General features: G+C 36.8%; 1 protein-coding gene across 1 annotated transcript in view; it reads left to right on the forward strand.

Moving 5' to 3' along the window:
• The first annotated feature begins 2,927 nt into the window (after positions 1–2,927).
• The window catches only part of TRPM7 (transient receptor potential cation channel, subfamily M, member 7), a 36,299-nt gene continuing 24,479 nt past the window's right edge, over positions 2,928–14,747 (forward strand). The window contains 12 exon segments of the mRNA XM_010144985.1: positions 2,928–3,025; positions 5,157–5,195; positions 5,695–5,893; positions 7,534–7,747; positions 8,299–8,423; positions 9,016–9,187; positions 10,018–10,214; positions 10,866–10,967; positions 11,829–11,901; positions 12,417–12,517; positions 13,413–13,547; positions 14,726–14,743. Coding sequence (XP_010143287.1) covers positions 2,928–3,025; positions 5,157–5,195; positions 5,695–5,893; positions 7,534–7,747; positions 8,299–8,423; positions 9,016–9,187; positions 10,018–10,214; positions 10,866–10,967; positions 11,829–11,901; positions 12,417–12,517; positions 13,413–13,547; positions 14,726–14,743 — 1,473 coding nt within the window.

Raw genomic sequence — 14,747 nt, forward strand, 5'->3', positions numbered from 1 at the left:
TGAATTTTGGCTACTGGCTTGATCTCCTATTTAGCCAGTAAGGAAGTATTTCTTAGAGGTAACTGCAACTAATTTATCTTAACAGTGTCCTCACATCTTCCTTTTTCTGGTTGTCACAGGAACATTACGCAATAATAGTTCTTACTTACAGGGAAGGCAAAACTGTGTATCAGTTCTTCCTACATTTTTAATGTGATCTTTACCCATTTATGGAAAATGTCGATGTCTCTCACTTACTCTGTTCTCATCTTGGTTTGTTTTTTTCTTTTCCTCTCTCCTCAACTGAAAACAAGCCTCCGTAATTTGTGAGTTTGGTATAAAATACCTTGCGATGAAGATTAATCCGTGACAGGAGTGCTTCTGGAGAGAGTCTAGCTTTACCAAATGAAAAGTTCCAAGTATGTTTTAATAACATTGTAGAACCTCCTCCACTTCAGGAGCGTAAGCATACCCGTGCTTTGCTGGAAATAATTTCTCTGCTGAAATCTTTGAGTGGTTAAAACTGTGTGTTCTTTAGGATAAAAAAAAAAAATAAATTGCTGGGTTTGGGTTTTTAATAATTTTCAGATAAGTTTATTATGACAAGTGGTTTTGCGTTTTTTGAGCCAGCGTTCCTTGTCCCCAGCTTTGATCACAACTTAGTAATAAAACACTATCTCATGGAGCAATTGACGCAATTACTTGGGGTTTATAAACTTCAGATTTCGATATCTAGCATGTTATGCCTGTGATAGCTTGCTTCGAGGTGTGGTTTCAGCTGGATGGCTAAAACACTGAAGTATTGAATTAGCCTTCTTTGTCTTTTTATATTCTTGAGGATCTGCATAGTTCATATGTAAACTTAAACTAGCAATGTTAAAGTAATGATCTCTACAAGACCTCAGTTTTAAGAAACGAGGTCCAAAGAATGATAGCCATGTAAACAGCGGGGCAACTCGGCTAAGCACAAAGCAGCTTCCAGAACTGGTAGTTCTATCACAAAGGCTAAGGCTTAATAGTGTTAAAAAAATACTATGAGCAGGCTAAAAATCTGGACTAACTACCATATGTGTATTTTTACGTATAGTATGATATACGTACATAAATGTACTTATACACATATATCAAATGTATTTTTATAACACTGCTAATCTGATAAAGGTAGAGAAGAAATAAAGATGTTTTGAGCCCAGCTCATGTAAGACAGAGGTGTCCTAGGAAGTACGTAGCTCTTTCATAGAAAGTGCTTCTCTTTTCTTATCCAAGAACTGAGGAGAATGTTACTGAAGTATTGGAGATGAATTTAATTCTCTCCTTCTCTCTCCTTTGCAACAGCATTCTTGCCTATGTGTAGGCAAAGGAGGTAGGACAGTAGTGAAAAATGGCTTTGACTGTTTATTCCGGGTGTTTAAATGTTAATTTAAATGTAAAATACGTGATGTGAATGCTCATTCTGTTTACAGCTCTTCTTCCCCACCATGATTCTTTCGTGTGGATTGTGCATCTCCTTTTTTTCTACCCTCTTTCTTGGGAAATGCCTGTGCCCTGCAACTTTCCATCCTCCTTGGAAGAGGTTGGTGGCCTTCTTAATGTGAAGACAGAAACTGGAGCAGCAGTTTGTTGCTGTCTTGACAGATTCGTAGTCAAAATTCACTAAAACAAAATGTTGGAAGGAGACCACGATGAATAATGTGGGAAAGATCTGCTGAGTCTTGGAATCTGGAAGTATTTTGAAAGAGGGTGGGCAGTTGAGGAGCAGTTTTCCAGGGCCCGTATTGGAATGGGCTGGTACACTCCTACACTTGTGATGATTTCTCTGTATTGTCTTAAACTGATCTTGAAATTACAGCGAGTGGAAAAACCACCCATCTTTACTGAATCTTCTGTTACAATAAATCTGAAAAAACGAATCTTTATTTCTTCATAGCTTCCGCAGACCTCTGTTTAGATACCTTTGAGTAATGTACATCGGTCTTTTTCCCCCCTCATTGTAAAATAGAACAAGTGTGAAATTTCTCAGGTTCTCAAGGTAAAAGTTAGCAATGAAGACGTTTTTAATGTAACCTTAATAACGATTTAAGGCAATACTGCATAAGGTGCAGATTGGCATCCCAGGACTTTCTTGGTTTTAATTGCTGAAAGTCATGTCTTCCCAATGTATTGCTGAAACATGACGTAGACATTGGGCATTTGCATATTGTTTAGCATATAATCCTGCGATTATCGTGTAAGATAATGTTATGTGGTTGTTTAAAGCAACTGAAATGAAATTACATCCAGCTGTTAGACTAGGTAAGCGTTTGAAGAAGTAAACCACCTTAATTTCATGTTTTGGAACACGTTTCAAGCTTAAGTTTAAACAGCTTAGAGATGCTAATTAAATTTATTAAAATGAAAGGCTTCTTGATGAAGAACAAAGGTTATGACATATTGCAACTAGAAAAGGTTGCCAGTGTTGTCAGAAGACTTTCTTACCCACAATTTCAAGATGAAAATATTACTTTAATAAAGAGGTAAATAGATTAAATTATTGTTATCTCACTGTAATGTGGTTAATTTTTTTAAATTTTTGCTGAATTTTTTTGTAGCAAGGTAGGCGAACAGTGTATTTTGAAAGTGTTTGGGTTTTTTGGTACATCTTTATTTGCATATTGCAAATTTTTGATATTTAAGTGTTGGCTTTGAAAAATATTACTTTGGATTTTAAGGGATTTCTGTATAAAGTTATGTAATGATTCTGGTTATCTCAACTTCTAGGCAGTATGAGATGCAGGGTCATACATGGTTTTGTTAGTTTTTGAGAGACAGCAAAACATTAAATGACAATTTAACTTCTTTGTTAGACGCTACTTGCCTTCAAATAAAAAAGCCCCTTGTGTTCTAATTCTTGTTGCCATAAAAAACATTTTTCATTGCTAAGTTACAAGATTTGTGTTTTTAATACTGTTATGCTTTTTATTTTTCAGTCCCAGAAATCCTGGATAGAAAATACTTTCACGAAGAGAGAGTGTGTGTATATTATACCAAGTTCAAAAGATCCCCACAGGTAAGTGAGAAGTGTTGCAAGAACTCATTGCTGCTCTTTACAATACTGATTTCTTTTAATTTTAAAGAGAGTTGTCGTGGTTTAACGAGAGTGTGTGATAGGTTTTTGGACTAACTATCTATATAGAGTGCTATCTTTAGTTCGTTCTTTCATGATTGAATGTGATCGCTCTTGTGTCCAGCTTGGATTTTTTTTTTTTTCTTTCTTTTTCTGGGAGTACTTTGGTATTGCAGAAATCTCTAATAAATGTTCCCCTGTTCTCTTTGCTGTTTCTTACCAGTCCTCCTATGATGTACGTGGTATGTCTACACTGTGGAGGTTTTATAATTTATTTTTATTTTCTTGGTAGCACAGCTCTGAGGCCAGAAAGTCTCATAGGGATATCCTTTATTGGAATTTAAATACAGCAGTGTGAGTGTAGGGTGAAGTGTAAAATGAACCTGACAGTGCAGCACAGAAGAATAAAGACAAACAAGAATCATGGTGGGGGGAAAAATATACAAAACAAAGGCTGAAGAAATATTTGTTTCCAGGGAAGAAAGATAAAGTAAAACCAGTTCGGATATTGAAAGATTTCATGTGGTATCTAGTAATTTTTCATCCTTAAGTTCTGTAAGGAAAAAATGAGCCTGGAAAAAGGGGAAATATGTTTCCAGATGGGAGGCTGAGAGTGTTGAAGAAGAATGAAGAGTGTTTTTGCATATCTCATGTGCTGCTTTTACGTTATGCTAAATTCGAGATGTGAAATCAAGCAAGTTAGTGATACCTCTAACATGTAACTGGTAGAATTTTCAGTCATTTCCATTTAAAAAAGTTTTGTTCTGTTGGGGAAGAGTATATTTCTATTAAGAACTTTGTTTTTAGGCAGAAAAAGAACAAAGGAAATGTAGAATTTTTAAGTTATTGTAAATAATGCACTATGTTCCTTGAAACCATGTGACACAAGAAGCTTTTAGAATTTATAGCCCTGATTTTAGCACATGGAAAATTTGCAAATGCAAACAAAGTAATTAGGAAGCTGTTAACATTTCCAGAGCATTTCCCAAGGAACAAAATGCTCTTCAACACTCGCCCTTTTAGTTTAACCCATTTGTAGCATGCAACAGATGTTACAACTTTCCTGTCGGATTTTGTCCTTCGGTTTCTAAGAGTGCTTCCTGTTGTTTGTGAGCTATGTGTAAATTAATCAAATCTAGACAAGGAGCATTCAGTATGTTTTGTTGATTTGTACCTTTTGGTATAGATAATTGTAATTTAAGAAGTGTTAGAGAAGATCTAAAGCTATAGTTCAGCATAAAAAGCATATAGATGATTAATAGCAGTGTAACTTATATAGAGGACAAAATTTAAAAATTGCTTGTGCTGAAAGTCTGAAAACAATTTAAAACTACTGTATAACATCTGTGTTTCTGTGCTTTTGCATACTAGCTCTTAACCGTAAACCATAATTGGTTAACGGCTGCTTATGAAAATTATGGGAAACGGTGGTATAAATTTATCTGCTTTGCTGCTTTACTAAATTTAAATGTTAAGAAAGCCATTGACAGGAAAACATAGAAAATGTTGACGATGGAAGAGGGTAGAAACTTCATATAAAGACACTACTGTATAAGGTTTGTTTCAATGTGTCTTTTTCTGTATATGCCACTCAGAAATGATCAAATAGCCTTCTCACACACAGTTCAACTTGGATGACTTTGTAGAACAGATGCAAAAATGTATCTTTAGAATGAGTCCATGAAAATGTTGGTCTGTAAGTGCATTCTCAGCATCTAACTGAGGATGTTTTGAGTACTGCAGATAATGCGGGCTGAAATATTCCTGTGTTTCAGATATTGATGGTTCAAAGTCTGAAAACCCATGTGAAGTCTCAGGACGGAACTTTTGCATGTGTATGTGTTTTTACTTGCCAAGTATACTGCAGTCACGTAAAATAAAGACAGATGTTACCATGTTAAAAACAGGCAAGCTTAGGCAGCCTGTTTTTCATGTACTGGAGCTCTCTTGTTCAGCAATCTTTCTGTAAGCACATGAAGTGGTGTGAGTGGTCTGTCATTCCCACCGTCCGTCCCAGCCCTCCGCTCCCCTGTTGAAGCTGAAGTTCACTCATATCTTCAAATATTTCTTACAGATGCCTTCCAGGATGTCAGATTTGTCAGCAACTTGTCAGGTAAGAGTTCTTTGTAATTAATCTTGTTTTTTTTTTTTTTTTTTTTTTTTTTTTTTTTTTTTTTTTTTTTTTTTTTTTTCTTTTCCATTAAATAAGCACTTTCATAATGGGGTTTTAAAAAGTTTTGATCAATATTGCAAATGACAAGTTGGTGAAAGGTTAGATATAACCCAAATATAATCAATAAAGAACTGTCTGCAATACGTAGGTTATGTATTTGTAAATGTTATATAAATTATTTGGCTTCAAAGATTCAGTTTCTTCTGGCCTTCAACTTGCTGCCTCTGAGCTTCAACATTTTGCGTAATAATTATGTGTTGTAATTAATTTTTTCTATAAATATTAATGGCAACAAGGCTTGCTCTGGAAGAGAGGTTTATATAGTATTTAGAATCTTTGCTCTATGAATCTGATATATCTCTTTCAGGTAAAAGAAGTTCTGCTCTCTTTGTAATAATAGTATTTACTCAAGTATTCTAAATTATATGGTTGGGTGCAGGTGCTGTTGTGGCCGCTTGGTCAGACAACATGCTTGTTTTACTGCAAGCCTGGCTATGAAATACTCCGATGTGAAGCTGGGTGAAAACTCTAATCAGGATATAGAAGAATGGTCAGTGGAAAAACATACAGAACAGACCTCTACTGATGCTTATGGTGTCATCAACTTTCAAGGTGGATCTCATTCTTACAGGGCTAAGGCATGTATGATGTTTTTTTCTTACTCTAAACATGAGGATAGAGATGGTGGATGCTTCATTTAACTTTTGAAATTGAAGGCTGAAAGCAATGTCACCCACATTGTCACGAACCAGTGCCCTCTACTATTGTAGTATTTTTTTAATTGCGATCTGAATTCTTTCCGATTTTCATTTTTAAATTTATTTTTTGTAACAGAAGTTGCTCAGATCTATCAGAATTAATTGTATTCACATACAGGCTTACCTTTAAATTGCACGTGGTCATAGAAATTCATAATCACTTCAGCAAAACATACATTAAGAATTCAGTGTCACTGTTTCAGACTTCGTGAAAGTACGGCTTACTCACCTGTGCTGCTTGCTTACTGCTGTTAAATTTTTATAGGACTTGTTAAGTAACATTGTAACCATCCGTTTGTAATTTTCAGACTTTGAAAAATGAAAATCACAGACAGATGTGTAATGTGCTTCTTTAGTAGATTTGTTCAAAATTATTAAAGCATAATCATATTGATCAGAATAAGTTTTTTGGGAGAGGGGGGTTGGTTAAAAACAACCATCATTAAATCAAAATTTTGGAAACAAACTCTTCCTTTATAAGTGCACATGTGAGAGGCTAGAACACTGGAAATTCTGACATATAGTCCACAAGCATTTTGTAAAGGATTTCTGGTTGTGGGAGAAGTGATTTAATGCTCATGCAGTTACAAACTGCAACGGTTTGTGGTACAGTGTGGCTCCTATGGCCCAGCTGAAGTGGCTGAATGAGGGAGCTGTGATCTTCATGCAGCCAACAGAGTCCCCAAGGAGATGGCAGTGCTCTAGGTCAGATCATCTCTGGGGAGAAGGGCTCTTCGCGGAATTCTTTCACGTTTGTAATAGCAGTGTATGTGTTCCTTTGTTCACTTAGTATAGCTTAAAGTTGCTGCAAACCCTCCTATGGGAGCAGAGAGGTAGCAAGCTGCCTGAACGCATTTCTGTGCTTCTGCAGAGTGCTGGTGGGGTTGCTAAAATGAGTATTGGAATAGCGATGTGGTTTTTTTAGTTAGAACTGGGTTCAGGTAGGGTTAATGTCTGCATAATGTCCCCATCTTTACTGAATAGCTCATTAAAAGTGCAGCAGTATTTTTAACTGATCAACCACTTACTCAATCTTACACTGTTAAATGGAGCTAGTTTTGAAATTTTCTGTTAAAGACTGCAGCTTTCCTTCCAGCCTTCCTTCCTAGGGAAGGAAAAGCAAGCAACTGTATTTCTGTAAAACTTGTTGCAGGGGACATGCAAGCCTCTTCCCAGTAGATGGCAGAACTTTTATAAATGTTTCAGAATTTCCTCTGAGACGTCATCCAGTGCTTTCATGAAGACTCATTTTTCTAGGTCACTGTGCTGGTAGAATAATATAATCTTTCTATAGTCTTTCCCTTTCCAAAACTTGCTTTCAAAACTGTTAACTGTTTTGGTCTTTATTCTGGAAGACCTAAAGTAAACATGTTCAATGCGTCTGCCGCATTTTGAGAAAGTGAATTGCATTTTTCATAGCCAGGAATAGGATAGTATATCCTGAAATACATTCTAGTTCTTTTTACAAGTCGATTCTGCGATGACTTAAAAACCTTTAAACTCTCTTCTTGTGCCCGCAGTATGTGCGGTTGTCATATGACACTAAGCCTGAAGCTATCCTGCAACTTATGCTTAAAGAATGGCAGATGGAGTTGCCGAAGCTTGTCATATCTGTGCACGGGGGCATGCAGAAATTTGAACTTCACCCACGCATCAAACAGTTGCTTGGCAAAGGTCTGATTAAAGCTGCAGTAACAACAGGAGCCTGGATTATAACTGGAGGAGTGAACACAGGTAAAGAAATAGCAAGGAATGTGCGCAGTTAACTGGATTACGGTTTTATAACAGCCGAAAGATTTAATGGATGCGTAACTTCATTTTAGTGAAGTAAATTTGAGTGAGTTTGGTCAAGTGAAGTTAAAATAAAACATTTTGAACATGTGTAGTTGGAAGCAGGCTGCTTTTTTGTCTTGTAAAGAGAACACCACAAGGGTGGAGTGTTTGGGGTTTTGAGTCTTTTTATTTGTTTGGTTTGGGGGTTTTTTTGGTTTGGTTGTTGATTTGGTTTTGCTTTTGAAATTGTTAAGAGTTAAAATTTTGATATGATTTAAACAGCTACAGTAATGTACTGGAAACTCTTTAGTTGTTACTGGGCTAATATTTATTTTGTTGAATTACTGATACATAATGCTTTGTTTCCTTCTAGCAGATGTAGTATGGTGCCTTTTCTTGGTGTTGTCAAATAAGTTCCCAGATCCTTAAAGGCTCAGTCAACTAATGAAAGAGTTGTATTTCTTAATAAGATGTGGTATTCAATACATTGAAATCTTGTTGTGCACAAACAGGTGTTGCAAAACATGTTGGTGATGCTCTAAGAGAACATGCCTCCAGATCATCTCGCAAGATTTGCACTATTGGGATTGCTCCGTGGGGAGTGATTGAAAACAGAAATGACCTTGTTGGAAGAGATGTAAGGATGAATTGCCTAACTGAACTAATGATTTACCTGACTTATTTTTTGACAAATCTGCTCAAGCATGTTTTTTCACTTGCTTTGCATCTTGTAATACTTGTTTTACCATAAAGATACATTGACATCTGTGACTTATGCAAGATTGTTAGTCTAAAGAAGTTGCAAAATGCAAACGTGCTAGAGAAGGAGCTTGTTCTCAAGTACTTAATTCCTTTTTTCCTCCCCTACTGAATATAACTGAATCAAATAACAGCAGTGCTGAAGTATGGCAGAGAAGTTACATTTACAGAGCATAAGTTGAAAATTTTTGATGTGGATTCTTCAATGCTACTATTTGCCAGAGCAGTCCCAAATTTTCCCCCAAAACACCTTTTAAAAAGATCTCTTCTCTGTTATCCTTCAGAACAGAATCGTTCTGTGATAGTTACCTGCTTTCCTGCACAATGTTAGGAGCTACAGCTGTCGGTGTGTCCTGACCTGAGGCATGTTTGTATGTTGAGACACCACTTCTTGTGTTTAGACAAAAAGTTTCACAGAAACTAATGTGAATCTTTACAAGCGAAAGATGTTGTTGTGTGCTTATACTTAGGTGGTCGCTCCATATCAAACCTTGTTAAACCCATTAAGTAAACTAAATGTCCTAAATAACCTCCATTCCCATTTCATTCTGGTGGATGATGGAACAGTTGGAAAATATGGAGCAGAAGTTAAATTGCGGAGAGAACTGGAAAAAACTATTAATTTGCAACGGATCCATGCAAGTAAGTAATTCTGAGGACTAAGTGTTACCGTGCTTTAACGGAAAAGGTACTTGCACCAAATATCCAAATGAGAAAATAAAATAATTAGTCTTTTGCTTCAGTTTCCAGTCTGAATGATTATTTTGGAAATTCCACCTGGTGCTTTGGACCCTAGATATTGCTGATAGATTTGGGATTTCCCTGGGACCAAAGAGGAGGGTTCTTCTGAATATAGTTCTTGGTTTGGCTTTGACAAAGCAAACATACGTCACTTGAATTGTTAGTATGTTGTTGGGCCTTATGGGTCTGATTGATTCATGGTTTTGACATCAATCACTTGCAGTTTCACAAGAGGGCCGTTGAGTTTGTAAAGCTCTTTGTGCAAAGAAGCCATGACTTCTTTTGGTGTTTTCCCAATTATGGAGCAGTAAATGTGTGGTTTTTTCTCTTCTAGGAATGCTTTTGCAATAATCCCGGTCAGTAGAGTGTTTCCATGTAACTATGTTCAAATTGTGTACGTGTTGTCATCTTTGGAAACTAGTTGCGGAGGAGGTGCAAGGGGAGTTACCTAAAGAAAAAATGATAACTTTTCCGCATTAGTTCAGGAACATTTCTGTGAAGAATCTCTTGTTCCGTTGTATTTATCAGTTTCTTTGTAGTGCTTTCCCCTCCAGCCCGAAGTATAAAAAGTGCTTGAAACTGTGCATTAGCAACAGTTACAATGTGTGACAGGGAGCGTGTTAATTTTTATTCAATGAAAGGGACATTCTGATATATTAAATATGTAAAATCAATCTTAGCATTTACTTACAACATTGTCTGTTTTTTGTTATTTATTTGCAACTTCACAGGAATTGGCCAAGGCGTGCCTGTGGTGGCCCTTGTGTTTGAAGGTGGCCCTAATGTCATACTCACAGTTCTGGACTTCCTTCAAGAAAGTCCTCCGGTGCCGGTGGTAGTATGTGAAGGAACTGGTAGAGCTGCAGACATACTAGCGTATGTTCACAAGCAAACAGAGGAGGGAGGGTAAGTCCTAGCCAAACTATCAGTCATACGTTGATGGGTTTTGAGACCACTTCCTAATGAATTTGTACAAGAGCCTTTTTGTGGAAGGGCACAGGCTAAGAGCAAAGAGTGATCTTGCCTGTGACGCAGCATTCCAGGTTGGCTGCAATAATTAATAGCTCTGGCTGAGGACCAAGACTTTTCTAGTTCTAGGTTCTTCCCACATACCTAGTAGCAGTTGCACCAAAATCTGTAGCGTGTGCTTGCTTTAGCAATACTGACGAAAAGGATAAGAAAAGTGTACATGCCTATATGACGAAGTAGGGGAAACACCTCATGGGTAACTTCAGTTGTGTGCAGTAATTTTGTTTACATCGTTGTAACTAGAGGACCCAGCTCTCAGTTTGTGTCAAAATCTTTTAGGTGACAGTATCTCAGAACTGGGCATAGGAAGGAAGGGGAAAGAAGCTGCGTTACTTCTATGAGGCAGTAGTAGAAAGACATAGATTAAGCAACACTTCTATCTAAAGGTTACCTGAGATTTTGCCACTGAAACAATAATAGGCTTATAGGTAGCAGGACTTTGAATGGACATGTTGAAACTAATTAAATGTGGTGGTGTGCTTACTGTTCATGTGTAACAGTATGTTTTCCTGTTTGTTTCAATCTCAGGAATGTTCCTGAGGGTGCTGAGCCTGAAATAATTTCAACTATCAAAAAGACATTTAACTTTGGGCAAAGTGAAGCAGTTCATTTGTTTCAGACACTGCTAGAATGCATGAAAAAAAAAGAACTTGTAAGTAGATCTTGCTGTAAATTTTTTTTTTTTAATGCAAGGCGCATGCATTTGTGGATATAATATTAACGTTGTATATGATTAGAATCTTTTATGGACGTAGTGGGTCTTCCAGTTATAGAAGATAGTCAAATACAGGCTTTGTGTATGCTACATGTCACGGCCAAGAGAGACTTAATTCTCACGATTATTTCTGGTAATCTGAGTTCATTGTTGTTTCCAAGCCTATTTGTTTTCAGATGGCAGGATTCTGGTTTGTTTATAGTGCATATCTAATTTGTATTTGGGTTGCTGTCTTTTTTTTTTTTCTTGTTTCGAAAACCTTGGGACTTTTTTTGGTTTTGTTTTGATCTTTTAATTGTGACTCTACTAACCAAGGTCTGGTGTCACTGCGCTTTTAGAGCTTTATACGTAGCCTGAGTTCAGGTACTTGTGTCTCATTTGGAGGTCATACTGGGCTGTTCTGAGGTGTAAAATTGTCATGTTTGGCTAAACATGTTTGCTGTCTGATTGATCTCATGATCTAGAATGAACCAGAGGAATAAAGAAAATACTATGTGGTGTTTATGGACAGTAGAGAATTGTATTCATAGTGGGAAATGAAGTTTGGATTGGTTGAAGAGCATAAAGGGTTTCTGCTGTGCTTTGTCTCATAAAGGACTGTCTTGGTTGGCACGCAGTTAGCATGCACTCATTTTGTTTGCCTAAATACAAGTTTAAATCGAGCTTAGGCTTAAATTGTATCAAAGATGAGGTGACTTTTTAATGTATTTTGATTCCTGACATAAAAGACTGGAGCTAGTCACCTTTTCCTGAAAATAACTTTAAAATAAGTTTTCCCCATTTTACCCTTTTGGACAGATTACAGTTTTTCATATTGGGTCAGATGAACATCAGGACGTTGATGTTGCAATACTTACAGCATTGTTAAAAGGTGAGACTTCTAATTTTAAGAGTGTTGCAGAACACTGGGTGGCAGTGTGGGCGGTCGGAAGATTACATGCTTATGTGCTTACGTTACAGGAATGCAGTAACCACCCACGATGGGCGAGGCTTAGTGGGACAATATATAACTCTGTTCATTACATAATAAAGTGCCATTTTGCATCTTCTATATTAGAATAAAGTGCATAAATGGACCTCGACGGCAGTGGGTCGAGTGCCCTGTATCACAGCTAGTTGCCACATAAGAGCATTTGGAATCCCCAGCTATTGTTCAGTGTTTATAAGATGGATTATTTATAAAGTACTATAATCTGTACAAATATTTAGTTTTTAAGCAAATAGTTATCTACGTCTTCTCATTGTATAAAACTATAACATGTCATAAGTGATGAAATAATACTGTATAACTTTGTGGTGGATTGCTTGGTTTGGCCTTTTTAGGAAGCAAGAATGTTCATTAGCTTACATGTTAATTAATTTTTTTCATTGTTTTTGCTTCTTAAGGCACGAATGCGTCTGCATTTGACCAGCTTGTTCTTACGCTTGCGTGGGATAGAGTTGATATAGCCAAAAATCATGTTTTTGTTTATGGGCAACAATGGCTGGTATGTAACGGTCTGGATTAAGCAGAATGCTATTTTCTAAAAGAGCAAAACTCAACTTGCTGTAAATAATCCTTTTACTTTTGTAGAGGGAGACTGTAGAATCCTAACACAATATATTTTGCGGACAGTGATTTTTGTATACTGTACAGTCTTACTGTTGTTTTGTTACTGTGTAGTTGAAAATGGTCCAAAAATTGTAGAAATGTGTGAGGTGTTCTGAGTAACTAGGGGAGAAAAGACATTGCAAAAGGTGGAAGCTGAATTCCAGTTAGTCAGATGCTCTTTCTTCCTTACAGTTGCACAGTCATAGGAAGTTCTTAAGAAGCATCTAATAAAATCTGCTGTTGGCTGCACGACAGTGTCTTGAGGGGGGGACAAAATATCTCTTTCTTGTAGCCTGCAGATCAGTTGGAAAACTACATTGTGGATCTTGGTTTTCTCCCGCGTTACTGTGAAAATAAAACATGAGTGTGCAGTCAAAAGTACATACTGTAGGACTTGTTGATAGCGATGATGATTCTGAGCATCTCTCTGAAGCAAATTGTGCTTTAAATATTTTATGGTTTTTTGTTTTACCCAGTATCAGTCTCTGAGAACAGCTTAACTATGTTAAACCGAACATCTAATTTGTCCCGTGTACTCTGTCAGTATGAGATACCTATGGAAAAGTATAACACTTGCTGATTTCGTCTTCGGAATATTCTCTCATCCTGTAATCTTGTGAAGTTTAGGGGATTTTCTGAATCTAGGGTGACATCTTTGTATTTGTAGACATAGAAGGTTTCCCCAGCTCTGTAAAGGAGTGAGACTGATACATAATCTAAGTACACTTACTTCCGTGATGCCTCGTATTGCTGGTTTTCTCCAGGCTCTACCTTGTTTTACTTACTTGTAGGTTGGCTCTCTGGAACAGGCTATGTTAGATGCCCTGGTGATGGACAGAGTTGCATTTGTGAAACTTTTGATTGAAAACGGAGTAAGCATGCACAAATTTCTTACAATTCCCCGGCTGGAAGAACTTTATAATACAGTAAGTAAACGATTGCTTTCGTTGTTCAGTGTGTTGCGTACTGGGTTGTATGCACCAGTCTGAAGGCCACGGGTGGTTGGCAGGGAAGGCAACCTCACATGTGGTTGGAGTTGAGAACTCTGTGCTGTCTGGTTGCTTGATAGTGCCACAGCTGCTTTCTGGCTCTCCAGAAATAGTTTGCCAGTAGGATGTTCATCTGTATCTGATGTTGGGATAGATTCTAAAGGTTGCAGATTGCAACCTTGTTGTGGAACATATACAATATGTACACCACAGTGAGGAAGAGAACAAGAGAAAGTAAGAAGGGTGAAACCTGTGCTCAAAATATGAGGTCTATAGATAGTATTGTGAGGGCTTCATCAAACGAAGTCTGTCTGTGGCAGTTTATTTTGTGAACCTGCATAGCTAAAAATGTTACTTAAAAAAATTTGGTTGATTTTCAGAATTTTAAGGTAGTTTTATACAACATTAAGTATCTAACAGGACAAAAAAAACCTCCCACCAAGAAGTACCAGTGTGAGTAGTACACAAATTATTATTGCTCTTGACCAAAAAAAAAGAGTTCAGTTATTGGTTGTTTTTTTTTTTTTTTTAATTAACGTTTCATGGTGTTACTTTCACACACCTGATGTGCTTTTGATTGAGTTCTGTATGGGAGCTTCAGGTAATCTTATGTCTAAAAGTGTAACGGTTCATGCACTCACAGGAAATAAGAGAAAGAAGAAAAATCTACTTTGGTAAAAAGAAGGAATGTTCGGACTAAAAATTTAAAAAGGGAGCTTTTACTATGTATTCTGCAATACTGTAAACCTGAATATCAGTCTGTGTGTGTTCCTGCAAATTAACACATCTATTTCTTAAAACTGGTCTCTATAATACTGTATTTTAATAATATAAAACCCCCATAATGCTGCTTGTTTGCATTCTCTGTTTTGTTCTGTTTTTCTCCCTTTTTTGGACAAGCCATGGGTGTGTTAATTATGTCCTAAGTTCAAACAACAGTAAAACACAACAAAAAAGGAAATATATTTGCATTTATTTGTTGGCTACTGTTTGTTTAAAAACTAGGCTTTTTTTTTTTGAGCCAACATGCAAAAATATTTGGCTACTGCTGTAGTTGTCTCATGTCATTGTACTCTAATTTCTCATTCAAAATTTTTCTCCAATTTTTTCTAAAGAAACAAGGTCCAACTAACCCAA

The sequence above is a fragment of the Buceros rhinoceros genome, unplaced genomic scaffold (assembly GCF_000710305.1).
Source record: "Buceros rhinoceros silvestris isolate BGI_N320 unplaced genomic scaffold, ASM71030v1 scaffold12431, whole genome shotgun sequence".
NCBI classification, from domain to species: domain Eukaryota; kingdom Metazoa; phylum Chordata; class Aves; order Bucerotiformes; family Bucerotidae; genus Buceros; species Buceros rhinoceros.